The sequence below is a fragment of the Sceloporus undulatus genome, chromosome 5 (genome assembly GCF_019175285.1).
Source record: "Sceloporus undulatus isolate JIND9_A2432 ecotype Alabama chromosome 5, SceUnd_v1.1, whole genome shotgun sequence".
Lineage (NCBI taxonomy): Eukaryota > Metazoa > Chordata > Lepidosauria > Squamata > Phrynosomatidae > Sceloporus > Sceloporus undulatus.
This window is the reverse complement of record NC_056526.1, coordinates 22197997-22216116: the sequence shown is the minus strand read 5'-3', so window position 1 is coordinate 22216116 and position 18120 is coordinate 22197997. Positions and strand designations below refer to the sequence as shown.

The following is an 18120-nucleotide window of genomic DNA, read 5'->3' as shown; positions in this document are numbered from 1 at the left end:
TTTTCAAGATGAAAACATCACTGCCACAAATGTCCATAAAGGAAAACATAAGACCAGTACAGTTTAACACCCTGCTCAATCGCCAAGCTTCACCTCCTTCTCTTTTTCACTGCTATAGCTGTGTTACTCTGGAAAATCAGTATGCAAAGGGATCTTGTTGCACCTAACTGAAAGAAAGAAGCTGGTATCATGAGCTTTCACAAGACTCATCTATGAAAACTCAGGCTACCAGCTTCTTTCTTTCAGTTAGTTTCAAAGGTGCTAGAAGATCCCTTTGCATATTTTCTTCTCCACTGTTAGTATTATTTAACCTGGACTCAAAATGAACAGGTCCAAAGTGTTCTTTGACACAAAAGTATTGCTCAGACATAGCTGACCTATGACAAAAATTCAAACAATTAAGTCTAGGATACAGAACAATCTGATGATGTGTGACTTTTCTTTCAGATAGTAAGTCTCATCAACAGGAATGGTGACTATACATTGCTAGTGTGGACTTCAATATTATGCAGGAAGGTTAATGGTTAATAAAGGCATGTTATATATGTAAGGGTGAGGTCTTGGACTTGAAGACTTGGAGTGCTTGTTAACATATCACATCACTTATTGTAGATTATTTTACCAACTTAATATTGTAAATGCTCTCCTTTGCTACGAGAAAAATTAAAATAAACTCTGAAATTTGCTAGTGAATTTCAATTATGTCATTTATTACCAAGATCAAAAAGGTCTGCACATGCACCTCCAAGCTCTCAATTTGGCAGCTACACATGCACCTTCAAGTTCTTAATTTGTTACTGGAGACATTAATAAAGCAATGAATAAAATGCTAGAGATACTTTCTTCATTGCTAAGGTGTCTTGTCTGTCTGTCTGTCTCTCACACAGACTCTCTCTCTACCTGAATATCCTGAATAATGGATTTGAAGAGAGGTGATCGCTCAGTCCATGTTTTCACCAATTCCATTGCATTGTCAAAATTCTTCACATACTCTCCATACATCTTGAGGAAAGGTGCTAATTTCTGCAGGATATCACTGATCCTGGGGTTTGTGTCCCTAAATGAAAAAGAAATCAATGTTATAGAGATATATAATGTTGGTTAATATTAGTTTTGGTTCCCTCAGTCCTGTCAGAACTCTTGCTTTAATTATACCTTCTTGTTATGCCTACATTGTAAGCTACCTTTCCCCCACAAAAAGGATTTATCTATAACTTTATTTAAGGTTTTTCATCATGTGAACTACAAATATATTTGATAAAAATATACAACTAACTCAAAGTTGGTGTGCATCCAGACAAGAGGCTCCTTGTTTTACCAGTGAAAAGGATCTCTGAACTATTCTATCATTCCTTCTTTAACACATTTTTTCTAGTAAAAAAAAAAAAGACAGAAGCAGCTTTAGGAAAACTGTGCAGGACTAGAATCATGTGGATCCCCCTTTAAAATTCAATAAATGAAATAGGGTGATGGCACAATACAAGTGCCATCTAGAAGCAGCCTTGATCCTATGAGCTTTGCTTAGTCAGGATAATGGCATAAAATGTCATACGTAATAATGAAAGATGAAAGGCCCTCCCTCTATTCCACTTGCCACTGTCCTGGCATTGGAGGGAGAGAAGAACTGGCAGTATCTGTTGGACTTGATCCGTTTCCCCAGTGCCATTTCTGTCTTTTTAGACTGCAAACCTGAGGGCAGGTAATTAGCAATCTGTAATCTGCTCTGAGAGTCTCTGTGGCTAAAGAGCAGGGTATAAATGCTATAAATAAATAAATAAATAAATAAATATCCAATACAAAATCTAAATTATTGTTTTATGATTCCTAGTTTTAAAATGTAATTTTACCTCTCAGATTTGTGAGACCTTCTATTTCTGCTGCTTCACATGTGTTTCACTCATGTGGAACCATTCCAATAGATGCTTTTGAAAGGTTTTTAAACTTGCTAAAAACAGCGCATCACCAGAAAATCTAGGGCTGATTCTAACAAAAGCTTCTTCATTCACCATTTTAAAAATATGGTTATTATCCTGGAAAATGTTATATCTTTCTGCAGCTAAACTCACAGAACTGTCAGATAGGAACCAAAAGTGCTCACTACCTGATCCATGTAAGAAGACTTACATAAAAGTTAAATCTATAGAAAGTCACAATAGTTATCTGTTACTTCCAGTGCTGCTAGGGAACACAAGTCTTGCTTTGGTCACCGTCTGAACAAAATGCTGAAGTAGCATGGCTCTTAAATTCTCCTTTATTATTCCTATGTAATATATCCATGTATTCTGAAACATATTATTACAAAGGACTTAACAGTGTGTGTGTGTGTTTATATGTGTGACTAAGAGACAGAGTCAAAGTGTTCTTCAAATACTCCATGAAAGTATACCATCCCAAACATGATACAGAAAATTAAAACAGATGCTTTTTCAAGAACTAAGCAAATTAATTTGCAAATACTCTGTAGAGCTACAAAATACAAAGCAATAATATATGGAGTAACTTTACACTTTTCACTGGATTTGTCAAAATATGTTTTTAAAAAGCTTCTGTAGCTTCCTAAAGGAAGACAAGTAGTGTATAAAAAGACATACTGGTGCCTCTTACTAACACGTTAGTAATTACACAGAGGCAACAATTTCCCTTATCACAAAACACAAATGTGGCAACAAAAAGATGTACCACAATTATGTTATAATTTCCATAAAATCCTTGATCTTTTTAATGTGGATTTCTGCCAAATGTGGACTTGCAAGATAGAGATGTAAACATCAGAAGACCTTAGGTATGTAACAGTGAGAAAAACTGGAACTTGCACCTGAGAAGAACAATAAGGAGCTTCACCACCCCCCACTCCCCAAAAGCTTGTGTTTTTCAGTTAAACATTTTAAAAATGTTAAGATGAGCTGAAGTTAATCTGGGTTCAGGCATAATATTAATCAAAACCGGAAAGAAACATTTCCAGTTTCAGCCCCTTGCTGTAGATGGAATGGGACTGTGTATGATTGCCTATGCCCATCTCTTGTGAATAAACCTCAGTTTAATCACCACAACTAAGTGCTGCCTGCTGGAATTTTAATACTACAGAGAACTAATAATGTTCCTCCTCCTTGATTGTCATGGCAAGTTTTCTATTTTTTGCTTTTAACAAGTAAGAATTCTCTTTGAACTCTTGCCCAGCATTATAAACATTTCCAAGACAGCTCTACTACTTCAAAGTCATCTTAAATATACTGGTCACAGATGACTGCTTCAAGATAATGTATTTAAAAACAAAAACAAACAGAAGCCGTTCTGCAATTATAGTTTGGTTCTCCTTTATCAAATCAATCTATTTTAGATGATGTGCCTGCAAAGGAGCAGTGAATCCTTGCATGAAATAAATTCATATTTTCGCTCAGATCTGCTGAATAATAGTAAAACTTATCCTGTTGTCAGAGTCAAAGATGTTTGGATGATGGACTTGTACTCCAACATTTTATTTTTGTAAGACTCAATAGACCGGGTGTTATTTCATGATCAGTACCTAACAATCCTGCTAATGGGAAGAAATAAGAATGGTAATATCTACTAAATATGACGATTTAGAGATAGAAGAACTCTTAATCCATCATCTGTTTTTAACTGAATACAATATAGGTTCTTTTTCAGGTTTTAACACACTTTACGTTAAATATGACCTTTTATTAACACCTTTTCAAACTATTTTTTAAGATATACAATATAATCATACAAAATCAATTAACCAAAATAACACCACTCCTCACATTTTTTAAAAAATAAGTCTCACAGAAGAGCTTTCCTTAAAAACACATAAACCCTCTTTTCCATTCTCTTAACATGAAAATGAACAAGAAGGAAAATAAAAAGAGAAAGGAAGAGTAGTAGGGAATTTTAATTAGGCTAGAGAAACCAGCCATTCTTATAACAGAAGGCCATCTTTAATATTTCTCTTTATTTTCCCATTTCAGTTCCATACTGTAACAAAAAAGCATTAAAAAAGACTTGCAAATCTCTATAAATATTTATTTAATTCATAGGCAAGCTCTGATTGGTTAACCCACAATTAAAGACTGCAGCCTATAACTGTTACAACTGTTTGTGTTACAGCCTATAACTGTTCCATTCCTGGAATGTGTTCTTTCAGATATGTCAGACAACGCAGAGAAGGAAATTTTCATTTTGTTCAGGTTAGCCAGTAGTGGATAAGCTCTTTTATTCAAATCATTGGTCCTTCAGTCATGGTTATAGTATGCATCACCTCCTCCTACTCTACCATGCCCCATCTTATAATTTTTGAACAGGTGCAATTACTTTTGAGTTGTGAAATCTTACGGCTGTGAACTTGTGTGAATCTTGCACCTTTCTAAATTTTTCCAGAGTAATAATTCTATGTTTTGTGAACATAAATGAATGTTGTAGTTCTCAGTATTAGAAGGCTGGATTGCCCCATTTAACACAGATTCTTAGAGATTCCTATGAAATAGATGATGTTCACCACTACCTTCACTGGCCACTTCCCTCCAATAATTTGCTGAAACGCTTACCATTCTTGCATCCTTTTCTCAAGCTCTGGCAACAAGAACTGACTGTGGAATTGATTTATGGATGAAATATTGGAAAAGACTTTATTAACAACTTCAGCAGGGAACGATCCACGGTTAGCTTCCTCCATCAATTTACAATAAAACACCTGCAGTGAATAAAAAGAGGATCAAGACAGAAAGCATGTTTTCCTCAAAAACACAAGAAAAAAACAGAAAACTTTTTGTACATTTGAAGAGTTTACAGCTAAACTGCAGCAAACAAAATGCACCCCTTTGCTATAATTAACACCATCCATTAGTACGAACTTTCACAGCCAATTCAAAACCACCACTTCTGCCTGTAAAAAGATTTCCTTGTAGAAAACAGAGCAAAACCACAGAAGGACTCTCAAGTGTTAAACTAGCCAATGTCCCTCCAGCTGATTGCTGTGCAGGCTTCTATATCTACCCATTGGGAAGTTTTTCTAGCAATTTATTTCTGCCTCTGCCTCTCAATATGTTTCTTCCCTTTTTCCGCCACTTCAGCTCACACTGTTAACTCAAAAACTAGTTTTCATCGTACCGACCATTCTTTATCTCTCTCTTTACCATGCAGACTGTAAGTAATGTATACATTAACCACATGAACTTTTATATCATTATGCATATAAGTTTCTTAAAATTCTGAATGTTATCATTTTATGCCACATTTCTGCATGTTAAATATTCTACAGTTTGGCCACATTTGAATCTAAAACCTCAGATTCATGTACTCTACCTTTCTCTTCTTTCAGCACAGCTGTGAAGACAAATTTGAATGCTGTTTCTGTTTTTGATGACGGTAGCTTCTTGTGCCTCCCAAATCTACACAGATCTACCAAATCTACCTATTATTTATTGAAACAGGCCAACTATAAACAAGTTAAGATTAATCACTTCATAGCTGCCATTCTGTTAATTACACAAGCATGCACATCTTATGCTATGCATATGGGGCAAATTATTTACCATAGCACAGCAGATATACTGCTGATAGCATAAGAAGTGGAATTGTGCGCACAGCAACACTGTGCGTTTTGTTTATGCATGGCACATTTTGGTTGCGCATTGCAGTTTTGCAAAGGCATCCAATCACAGGCAAGTGTTGCACAGTGTTGCTATTGTGCATGAAGGTTGCACAGTGCTGATCTCCACATTTACGCTGTGCTGAGGAGATGTTGGATTGTAGTTGAAGTCCAACTAAGCAGCTAGAACAAATGTTAACCTAAAACTTCTGAGATAGCAAAATCATCCATGCCATAGTATTTCTCACTTCTCTTGGTGCACGTGAAAGGTGGATCGTATAAAAAGCTGGTGGGAAGAAGTCAGTCATATGATATGTGGAGCTGGAGGAGAGTTCTGCAAATAAAATGATCTGCCAAAAAGACAAATAAATGGGTCCAAATAAAAAAATGACTAAACTGATGCGGGTTCTTCAGCAGCTGTGGCTGGCATCTTCAATCTGCTACTACTGCTTTTTCCGGCTGACCCAATCGGCAGTGTCTCTCATGTTCCTTGATTCGTATTTGAATACTATATTTGATGGTCCCTATATAGACTTGTCCACAGCTGCATGGTATGTGGTAAACTCCTGCACCCATGAGAGGGTCTCTTCTGTCCTTCGCTGAGCACAGTATTTGCTGGATTTTCTTGGTCGGTTTGTAGATCATATGGAGGTTGTGTTTCCTCACCAGTTTCCCCTTTTCTGTCTGTGACTCCTTTGTTGTATGGTAAAAAATACTTTCCCTTGGGTCGTGGTTTGTCTTTGTTCCTATGGGTTTTGGAGGGGGGGGACTGGCAGTCCTTCTGATGTCTGAGCTGGAGTAACCATTAGCCTGTAGCAGAACTCGTTATAAACCATCCTGGATATAAAATACTACTTGAAAAGACTAAAATTCTAATCCATGCCAGCAACTATCAGGTCAGAATGCATAGGGAAGCCATTGGAATCCATAAACACCTGGACAACTTCAACAGGAAATTTTAAAGTAAACCAAGTCCTGAAAAACACCAAAATCAAGACCCAGCAAATACAAATGAAAACCATCTAGGGTGAGACAATGGATTATTAATTAAATGGACACCCTGAGGCCTTGCCATTCAACAAAAGAACAATACACAGATTAACATGCAAATTGCTTCCTTTCAACCAACAGTATATATATCCCACTCTCTTCCATGCCAGTATTCTCTGAAGATGCCAGCCACAGCTGCTGACAAAATGTCAGGAAAAAACCTCTTCTAGAACACGACCTCATAGCCTGAAAAACCCACAAAAAACTATGGATGCCAGTCATGAAAGCCTTCAACTTCACATTAAACTGATGCTATTATAATTTATTATATTTTGAATTGAGACTGCTATTCATTGTCTATCATTCTGCATCAGGGAAATGTCCTGGCACAGTAGAAACAGCATCCAAACTTATCTTCACAGCTGCGCTGAAGAAAAACAAAGGTCGAGTACATGAATCTGATGTTTTACTCTTACATTCAAATGTGGCCAAACTGTAGAGTATTTAACATGTGGAAATGTGGTATAAAATAGTAACATTCCAAATTTTTAAAAAAACTTCTATGTTTATGTAATAGTAAACCCATCATTTCTCACTACTTCAATAAACACGTATCTGAGGAAGTAGGCTGAAGTGTACAAAAACGCATGCTACCAACTTTTTTCTTTCAGTTAGTCTCAAAGGTGCCACAAGATCCCCCTGCATATTGATTTTTCAGACTAACATTACCATGTTTTTGAATTCAATAAACATTTATCTTCCATGATCCCTCCACTTTCCACAAACATAGAAGAGACTTCTTCTGCTTTTAAACATTTCTCTATTATGATCAAATTGAGACGACTGGTTTCGTGTGGGTGGGCAACATCATCTCCCCACACCTCAGCAAGACCCCCTGAACTCGCTGTGAAAAAGACAATCACACTTACAGGTGGTATGATTGCTTAATTTGCTATATTATTATCCCTCTGGCCTCTTTTAGGCATATGTGGATTTCTTGGCTCCAAATTCTAATATTAGTATTATTTTAATGTAAATGTATAACAGCATCTAATTGTTTTAAAATGTGATTACTTGTTTAACTTACTAGCAAAGTAGCTTCTCACAAAATATAAAGCAATTGCATGCACTGGTTCAACTAACAAACATAGTGAAAAGAAACTAAGCTACAAGCAATTAAAAGCTAATAAGTGATGTCAAGTTTATACTCCAAGAAAGGCAGTTGTACTAAGCTCCTTCTATTTCACAGAGAGGACATTTAAAAGTTAATGTGCACACGCACACAAGCCCACACACACACACTTGTCAACTAAAAAAAATGTTATCTTTGAACAAAACTGAATTCATGATCCAATGACCCAGAAAGGGAGTTATTAAGCATGCAGTGGGTGAAGGTAAAAAAGACTCTTAACAAAAAGGATGAAAAATATACAGACATTAGGAAAATAAATGTTTTATTACAAGAGACAGAAAAGATGGTACTGAATCAGGAGAGCAAAATTAGAGCTTGTGGGTTGGGTGACATTTAAATGGCAAATACAGGATTTTGGCAGTAGAACCTTAATGGGATCCATCATTCTAGCAGAGGGTATGAGTAATTCCAAGTCATTTCAACCAGCCATTGTTTTTGAAGTGAGATGATGAAATTGAATGCTTTTTCTTTCTAAGCTGCAAATTCATAACCCCCTCAATCATCAGTAGTGACCAAACGCCTTTAGATTTGCATTTCTGAAACTAGATGGAAGGTAATGGCTCTTATTGCTCAAAGGGAAAAAGGGCATGAGAGCAAATGTACTTGAATGCTGTGCGCCAAGTCACTGCTGAAGAGGAAGAAATGCTGCATGTGAACTAAAAGAAAGAATGGTACAGAAGTGGCAGGAAAGATACATTACATGAAAATTCATAAAAACTAAGCAGAAGGGTAGAAGAATTAGCAAACGTACTTTTGAAAATATGACATGCTATGTCAAGAGTGGACAGTGCTGTTATTGTTGTTGTGCGCCATCAAGTTGTTTCTGACTTATGGCAACCCTTTAGGTGAACCTAAAATGGGGTTTTCTTGGCAAGATTTGTTCAGAAAAGATCTGCCATTGCCTTCTCCTGAGGCTGAGAACATGTGACTTACCCAAGGCTACCCAGTGGGTTTCATGAGTGAGCTGGGAATTGATCCCTGGTCTCCAGAGTTGTAGTCCAATGCTCAAACCATTATACCATACTGGCTCCCCCTCTTTCAATGATATCCAAAGGTTAATTTAAAAGCAGTTTGTACAAGCTTTCCTATGCCAAATGTAAGAATTTAATTCTACTGTTGTGAAAAGTAATATTTTTAAAAAGAAAAGAAAAATCCCCATCCTTACCTGATCCAAGAGAGCAAGTCTGCTAACATAGGCTCTTTCTGTGTGCAAAAGCTCATTGGCAATTTTGTAACACTTCTGCTCATTTGTCTCCTAGAAATACATACAACATTTATTTTTATAATAACACAATTATAAATTAATCACTACATTTTTGCTTCAATTGTGCATAACTACATATCTCCACATTTATGAAACAACAGCACTCTTTTCTTCCTTACCAAGCCAGGTTTTTGATAACTAGAGAAGGCTCTCATAGTTAGGAAGCTAAAGCCACATCCCCTTTCTACTCCCAGTAGGGGAACCAGAGTTGCAAAAGCAGAAGTATAAGCACTAATTGTTATTTAGGAGGGTAACCTATGCCCATTTTGGTTCAAGGAAGAGTTGTGCCGAGTGAAGTGTTTGCTCACTATTTTTAAATCTGTGGCACTGTCACAGCCTGATGTCCTTGTGTACAAGAAATTCAGGGAGTGTTTTAAAAGAGACTAAACCTTAAAGAGGTAACACATGTGGATGAAATATAAAACCAAGAAGGTAAATCGCTTTGCACATTTAAAGCAAATATAAAATAACTAAGAAAGTAAATAATATGGAGAAATTAAAGCCTTCATTCCATAGCAGCACCAAATAGATGGGACGAGGGAGATTATCTTAACTATTTCAGTCTGGTTTCAGGACTGATTATGGCCTAGAAACTGCTTTGTTTCTTTGGTTAACAACTATTCAAGTTTCTGGAGATGTCTGATATATCTTAGTTATATTCCATTTAGATTATTGGAATGTGCTCTACATGGGCTGCCTTTGAAGATTATTTGAAAACTTCAAGTGGTCCAAAGAGCTGCAGTTAGTTACAGGGAGCACAGAACTATCTTGGTACAACAGCTGTCTGCTAGTTTATTTCTGGGCAAAATTCAAATACAGTACTGGTCGTGACCAATAAAGCCTGTTTAGCCCAGGTCCAGGCTATATGAAGGACCATAATTTTTGCTATGAACTTTTCTTGGGACCTGGGGTCTTCAAGAGAGATTGTCTCTTGGTACTACAACACTTACAATTACAATCTGTAAAAAAAATGGAAGAGGAAAATGACGAAGTGGCAAATGACAAAATATTGTCATTAATATGTCATTAAAATATCAATAAAATTTAAAACAATTTCATGTGAGTGGGAATGTGAGACAAGGCCTTTTGTTTGTTTCTCCTGGGTTCTGGAACTTACTTACTAGGAAGGCTGTCTGTCCCTGCTATCCTTCCATCAGCAAGTAAATACTTTTTTATTCTGATAGGCTTTTGAAGACTGTTTCTAAATAAATGGTTTTAACAGTTTTCTGCTTTATTTTTAGCTGCTTTTTAAAAAAAATTATTGATAGTTTAACAACATATTAATGACAATCTTTTGTATGTTTTTATCTATATCACCTCTATAAAACGTCTTGAGTACCAACTCTGGGGGGAAAATGGGACATAAAGAGAAGACGATTAAAGTGATTAATAAGAACAATAAGGACAGAGCACCAGTATATATTGTTTCTGTTCTACAACGCCAAGCTAAATCAGGCCCGCACCATAACATCCAGAACACTAATAAAATCCTCATGCCATCTTCTTAAATTTCTAAGGTACAGTTGTAAGTACTGTTAAAAAAAAAGCAGCACAGCATTTGTCACGTTTTCTGACCAACCATTTAACCAATGCTTATTCCCAAGTTATATAATGTTTGATAATCATTGTCACAGTGGTTTTACTGCCTATATAAGATAGTGAAACCTTTAATATCTGTTGTTATGAATAATATTACACAATTGTAGAGCACTTTCTGATTCAATTCAATTCATTGTTCAAACAGCCAATCGTTTCAGAAAGCTAAAGCCAAAAAGCAAAATACATATGCTTAACCATAATACTGAATAAGACACCAAGAACCACACTAGGCCCTCCGTGGATTATACCATTTCCACATGATATAGAGTGAATCCTTATTAAGTGTAAAGAACTCATAGCGCATAATAGGTAATTGTAAACCTTACTTCCATGAAACACAAAAAAGCACATGGAGATTATTTCCATTTCAACATGAAATTCTTTCTCTTAATTTTTTCTTTTTATTGGTGGGTATCTTCTTGAATAGGTAGATCTGTTTTTTCATGTAGCTTCAATTTTATGCCCAGGATTCATATTAACTATAGATTTATTTTGTTGCATTTTGTAACTGTTTGGCACACACAGTTTTATATGGTATACTTTCAGAGATTATGGCTTTTAAAAAGTTATAGTTATTGAATTTTAAAACATTATGTCAAATATAATGGGGGGGGGAATACAGGAGAGATTTAATATTCTAGATTATCCTATGGCTGAGCACAGTCAGACTGACTGAAACGTCTCAGATTTTGTTCCTTTTCTTTCTGATTTAATAGTGGGTTAAAATAAATCAACCTGGGGAGCTGGCATAAAATGCCTCTGATCATACTGGGAGCACACAGAAAATACGCTGGGATAAAATAAAATCAGAAAGAACAACAACATCTGAGACTTTCTGATCTTTTTAATGGATCTGTGTATTATTAGTTTAATCTATTAGATGGCTGTGTGTGTGTGTGTGTGTGTGTGTGTGTTTGTTTATTGATATTCTGTCAGTAATTATTTCCATGATCTGATTTTATGGGGTATGTGCCATTTTGCATTATACCCGTATTGTATATATATATAAGTTAAAAACAAGAAACAATACGGGTATAATGCAAAATGGCACATACCCCATAAAATCAGATCATGGAAATAATTACTGACAGAATATCAATAAACAAACAAACAAACATTTTTTAAAATTGTCCTGTGATATGCAAAATGCCTCATAGTAGAGGAACATACTAACTGCTGGCTCATTTACAAACATGTCAAAAGAAACTGCAATTAATCCAAGCTTTCTGTAGTATTTCAATGGTATAAACAATGAAACAATAAGGCATACAACCTCTCCTTATGTTACTTATAAACATGTCATGAGACAAATATTTTACATGCACCTAGTTTTACTGTAAAACTGCCCTGACCCAATCCTGGCACTGCTTGCTGGGTTATTTATTTGAAATAAGCTGGCACTGGCACTCCTGATAGATGTTAGAACAGATCACTTAAGCTTTAAAACTTACTGTATATGCTTGACTATAAGTCAACCTTATATATATGTCAAGGGCATATTTTGGGGCCAAAATTATAGATTTTGATATAGTCAAAAGTAAAACTTAGGGGCATGTACCAAAGGATTGAAAGGATGAAGGAAAGGAAAATGATGCCAAAGCATGCCATCATTTCCCCACCCTGGCATTCAAAAAGGCCTGAAGCAGAGAGAGTAGAGGTGGTTGGTGCTTCTTTTAGACTAGGGTCAACTAAGCCTTTCAGAACTCTACTCAAGAAAGAGGATGGTTCCTATTTTGATAAAAGTTAAGGTCCAGTACTTATACTGACCTGTGGATAAGTCAACCCAGGTTTTTGAGATGATTTTTAGCCCTGGTGGCACAATGGTTAAATGCCAGTACTGCAGCCATTCACTCACAAACCACAAGGTTGTGAATTCAATCCCAGCCAGGGGCTCATGGTCGACTCAGGCTTGCATCCTTCTGAGGTCGCTAAAATGAGAACCCAGCTTGATGGGGGCAATTAGCTGACACATTGTAAACCACTGAGAGATTGCTCAGTGCGTTATGAAGCAGTATATAAATGAAGCTGCTATTGCTACTAAAATTTCTAGACGTATACATGACTATATACAATATTTAGTGCAGTGGGCATTATCTCACGCCAACATATACAATTTTTGTTAGGCTACATATTACATTCTGAAATATTTCTTGTTATTGCAATTGAAGTACTTAAAGTGATCTGTGTATAGAACTATATCCTGTCAGTAAGCAACTGACACTGCTTATTCTACTGCACAAAATAAAGCTAACCATCTGGATGGGATTCTAAGTTTTCAGATCAAAGATATTTAAAGAATATTTCTCATGACTGCAACAACATAATCCAATCAAGTCAGAGGTATGAATAACCTTTTATATCTGAAGATCATGGCATATTCCTATTCTTTTCAGGCATGCTGATATTATTTTCAGTTCCAAATGAGTTGCCATCTCATCCCTTTGCTCTGTCTTTTTAGTCCACTGTAAAGGACTGGCATGCAATTGGTCTGGGACTCAAGAATGCTGACAAGGATTAGGGTGGGGATAGGAACCTATGGCCCTCAGATATGTTGAACTGCAACTGCCATTATATTTCACCACTGGCTATACTGGAAGTATGTGGCTACCAAATGTTGTTGGGCTGCAACTTGAACACTGTTTTATCATCTCTGTCCTTCATTTCCTGTATTGTTAAGTGTACATTGTTAAACGTACCAATGTTCTGTGCTGCTGGCTTCTGTTGGGTGCCCTTTCCACTTTATAGCAGCTCCATGAGCTTCTCTTAGGGAGTGTCAACTCCCAGAGGGGAGCTATACCCAGAAGAAAGACCCATGAGAACAGCCGTAACCATATGGCTGAAGGCCATTAATTTTAACACAACAGCTGGAGCAATGGATAAATTGGAGATAAAATGTTCCCAGAGAGGAGTTGTACCATGCAAAGGCCACATGACACAACATTAGTTCATCGTCTAGAAGGTGAGAGGATCAGACAAAACTACTTCCCTCCATTACTTTCTCCAGTTCTTTGCCAATTTCCTTCCTATATATTACTGTACCACCACCCTGACTCTGCCTTGTCCTGAATGTTACTGCCAAAACCAATTTCATAATTTGGAAGTCTTTCCTGTGTAGATTGGCCTTCAGCATAATGTACTGAGGAAAATACACACATTAGAGAAAACTAATCATTCCACCCATTTCTGCAGAAAATACTGAAAAAATGTCTTTGTATATACAGAAGCACAGTGGAGTACCCAAATAAATGAAAATCCTATGGGATGAAAAGTAGAATCTTCCTTTCTAGGAAATTTCCCCAAGTAATCTCCCTAAACACCACTTCTATATCTAGCTTAATTCTGACACCCTCTCCTATCACCTCTTTTATTTACATAGAAGTAGCAGTTATTTTTGAGGTCTTGCACATATGAACAAAACACTGACGCCTAAAAAGCCCCCAATAGACATAGAAACTGTATCTACAAGAACATGAGACATATTTTTTCAAATTCTTTTACTTGAAATAAATCAAAATGGTTTCAAATTCACAATGCAGTAATTCATTTCCCTTTCTTTCTTTCTTTCTTTCTTTCTTTCTTTCTTTCTTTCTAAATCAATTGCCTTACCTTTGTTTCCAAACCTGGGTCTTGCTTATTGTGCTCCTCAACCTGCTTATCATCTGTACTGGTAATCATTTCTACAGTGTCTTTGCCAGATGGACATGTATTCACACTTGGGGCGCGGCAGCAGCTATTGATAATTTGTCCTTTACAGACTGCCGTTGTTTGCAATAAGTCCATACTGTTGCTTTCTGTTTCCCCATTTACCATGCTGTTGTTAGATGAAGCATTGTCATTTTGAATGGACCTGTTGGCATTATGAACTGAAAACGTGCTGTCCCTGCAGTCCAACTGGTTCTGTGCTACTACTCCATTGGCTGTGCGATTCTGTACATCCTGAGAATGATCTGTACTATTTCCCTGCTTCTGTAGAGGGCATTGGGTGAAGAATTTTGGCTGAGGTGATGGTGCTGATCCATGCTTTCCTTGAGATTTAGCAACATTTAGAACAGAAGATTCTTTCTTCAGCTCACTAGGAACGGATGAGCTAAAAAGAATAAAATACAGACATTTAAAGCTAATAAACATTAACATTTACAGGAGCTGAATATAAAAATACAATTTTTGCTCTCTTTGCCAACAAAAGAGAGAACTATTGAACAAAGGTTAACCAAAATAAATGAATAAATAAATGAGTAATCATCATATCAGAGACTTGTAATGACTAAATCCTATGCAAATTTTTGAGACTTACCTGGATGTAGTATGTACCACTGCAGTGAGTGTACAGCAGTCAACATCTTGTGCTAGCTACTAAAGCTTAAAGCTCACAAGACTGTGGGAAACCTGTCTGTTTAAAACCAGGTCTTGGTGAAGAGCAAGAGGGCTTGTACATTGATAAGGGTAGAAAGTGAGCAAATGAGAACCTTCCTCATGCCCACCGTTTGCCTCAGTTCTTCATTTGAAAAAAAAGTGGCACTGAAGAATTCAAGTGCCTACTCAGCATGCCTTTTGCACTAATAATTACCCTCTCCATGCCTATAACATGATGTACTGTTCCTGGTTTAAACAATAGTGCTGCCACAATTACAGGTAGTATTCATTGGTGTGATAAGAAAACCTGCTCCTGTCCCTTAAAAAGAACAACTGTCTCACAACAGGTAAAACACCACATAAATGTAATTTAATACTTGCTGTTATATCACACAGACACACATTTTGAAAATTAGAAAATAAATTGTCTTTGATTTGAAATATGGTTTTTCAGCATATGTTTTTTCCCATAGGTTTTAATGTTATTTAAGCTGATCAATTGCTTTGTCAAATCATCATGGTTCTGCACTTGAACTGTAGATGAAATATTATCAACATAGTGAGCTCTCTTATAATAGCCACATTCAGAATTATGTTTTCCAATTGTGAATGCACAGATACACTGATATGTGCTGCTAAAGGTTCCTGCTTGGTTCCACCAGGTAGCAGAAGCAGGTAAACAAGCTAGCGTCTCTCCATACATGGTTTCTGTACCATAAAATACAAAATGGGCTTCTGGTTTACAATTCTGGCTTGTTAGGAGAAGAACACGAAAGTGAATCCTGTCTGGACATTAGGAAAAACAAACCATGGATGTTCCTAGGTTGTTTAGCTGCTCCACAAGTGAAATCAATCAAGCAGTATGATTCAGCACACTTACCAGTTCACAGCAAAACCAGAGATAAGAATTCCGGAATAAAGACAATTCCAAGCACAACTACTGAGTTAAACTTTTATCCCAACTAATCTAATATTGTTCTCTGTGGCATTGACTTCTAAAGTCTCAAGCAGTCTTCACCTGCTACCAACTCCTAACTGAGGATGCATGGATTGAACCTCTGACTTTCTGTATGCAAAATGTGTGCTTTGTCTCAAATGAAGTACACACAGTACTTCTGATTAATGATGCATCTTCCCTAGGTCAGCAAAGGGTGTATGAGAGAAGGAAGACAATTACATATCAAACAAGAAAACAAGATTTCTTTAGCTGTAATTTGTGAGCTGTAATTATACAAATATAAGTGACTGTTACATGAGCTGCCAACATGTAAAGGTCTTTTACAAAATAATTTTGAAGAGCAGACTGATCTGTAGATTATCCTTTTCTCCTGACATATATTATTACTTCCAGCCACACCAGCCAAGTTTCCTCTCCATGTACCCTTTAACTTCCATTTTCATTTTCAAAAACTAGATCTGTGCACAAATAATCCAATATTTTATCTCAATTTCATCTTTTTTAAAAAAAATCCACAGATTTGTTTTAAAAAATTCACAGATCATGATTTTGTCACATATCTCAGAAAATTTTCCAGCATGGCTAAAACTTCTTATACTGAACACCTGTTCTGCAAGCATCTGTTATAGCTTCATAAAGACTAGGAATGTTACCAGGATATTCAGTAATAGACAATCATCCTTTTAAAATAAAAGGGAATGTGTGTCTTTGCCACACATGGCTGATATATCCATTCATTTAGAGGATGTATGGTACTGGATGTGTTGTGTAGGATGCACTGTCAGAGCAATATTTGCTCTGAAGCTTAAGATCATGGTGAGGGGTGACCCTTAGGTGGAAGTGACCATGTTCTCCTGGAATTTGTTATACAGTGGAAAGGAGAAGCCAGGCATAGTCAGACACGCATTCTAGACTTTAAGAGAGCGGATTTCAGTAAACTTAGAGAAATACTGGGGGCGATCCCATGGTCAGGAATACTAAAAGAGAAGGGAGTTCAAGATGGATGGGAGTTTCTCAAAAAGGAGATACTGAAGGCACAAATTAAAACAGTTCCAGTGAGAAAGAAAAATGGGAGGTGTCGCAAGAACCCAGGATGGATGACAAAGGAACTTTCAGCTCAGCTAAATTTTAAAAGGAACATGTATAAGAAATGGAAAAATGGGGAAATCACCAAAGAGGAATTCAAAGAAATAGCTAGCATGTGTAGAGATAAGGTCAGAAAAGCTAAAGCGCAGAATGAACTCAGGCTTGCTAGAGAGGCTAAGAACAACAAAAAGGGCTTTTTTGGATATGTCCACAGCAAAAGGAAGAAGAAGGAAACGGTAGGGCCACTGCGTGGAGAAGATGGCAAAATGCTAACAGAGGACAGAGAAAAGGCAGAATTACTCAACACTTTCTTTGCCTCAGTCTTCTCAGAAAAGGCAAAGGGTGCTCAACCTGAGGATAATGGAGCAGAGGACAGAATAGGGGAATTTCAGCACAAAATAAGTAAAGAGATAGTACAGGAATACCTGTTTAACCTAAATGAATTTAAGTCTCCAGGAGCAGATGAGCTACATCCAAGGGTATTAAGAGAACTGGCAAATGTAATATCGGAGCCATTGGCAATAATCTTTGAAAACTCCTGGAGAACAGGAGAGATCCCAGCAGACTGGAGGAGGGCAAACGTTGTCCCCATCTTCGAAAAGGGGGAAAAAGAGGATCCCAACAATTATCGTCCAGGCAGTCTGACATCAATACCAGGAAAGATTCTGGAGCAGATCATTAAACAGAGAATCTGTGAACATCTAGAAGGCAATGCCATAATCACAAAAAGTCAACATGGGTTTCAGAGAAACAAGTCAAGCCAGACAAACCTAATCTCTTTCTTTGATAAAATTACCAGCTTGGTAGATGAAGGGAATGCTGTGGATATAGTATATCTTGATTTCAGTAAGGCCTTTGACAAAGTTCCCCATGACATGCTTACAAACAAGCTTGTAAAATGTGGGCTAGACAAGGCAACTGTTAAGTGGATTTGTAACTGGTTGACCAGACGAACCCAAAGGGTGCTCAACAATGGCACCTTTTCATCCTGGAGAGAAGTGACCAGTGGAGTCCCACAGGGCTCTGTCCTGGGCCCAGTACTGTTCAACATCTTTATCAATGATTTGGAGGAAAAAATTGGGGGAATACTT

The 18120-nt window shown here is 36.9% G+C and overlaps 1 protein-coding gene across 6 annotated transcripts in view; it reads right to left on the bottom strand.

Annotated features, from left to right (window-relative positions):
* The window catches only part of FGD4 (FYVE, RhoGEF and PH domain containing 4), a 128381-nt gene that overhangs the window by 14881 nt on the left and 95380 nt on the right, over nt 1-18120 (bottom strand). For all 6 annotated transcript variants that reach the window (XM_042466755.1, XM_042466757.1, XM_042466759.1 and 3 more), the window contains 4 exons: nt 14239-14719; nt 8935-9024; nt 4545-4690; nt 901-1057 (listed from right to left, as the gene is read on the bottom strand). In XM_042466755.1, coding sequence (XP_042322689.1) covers nt 901-1057; nt 4545-4690; nt 8935-9024; nt 14239-14719 — 874 coding nt within the window. The remainder of the gene's footprint in view (nt 1-900; nt 1058-4544; nt 4691-8934; nt 9025-14238; nt 14720-18120) is intronic.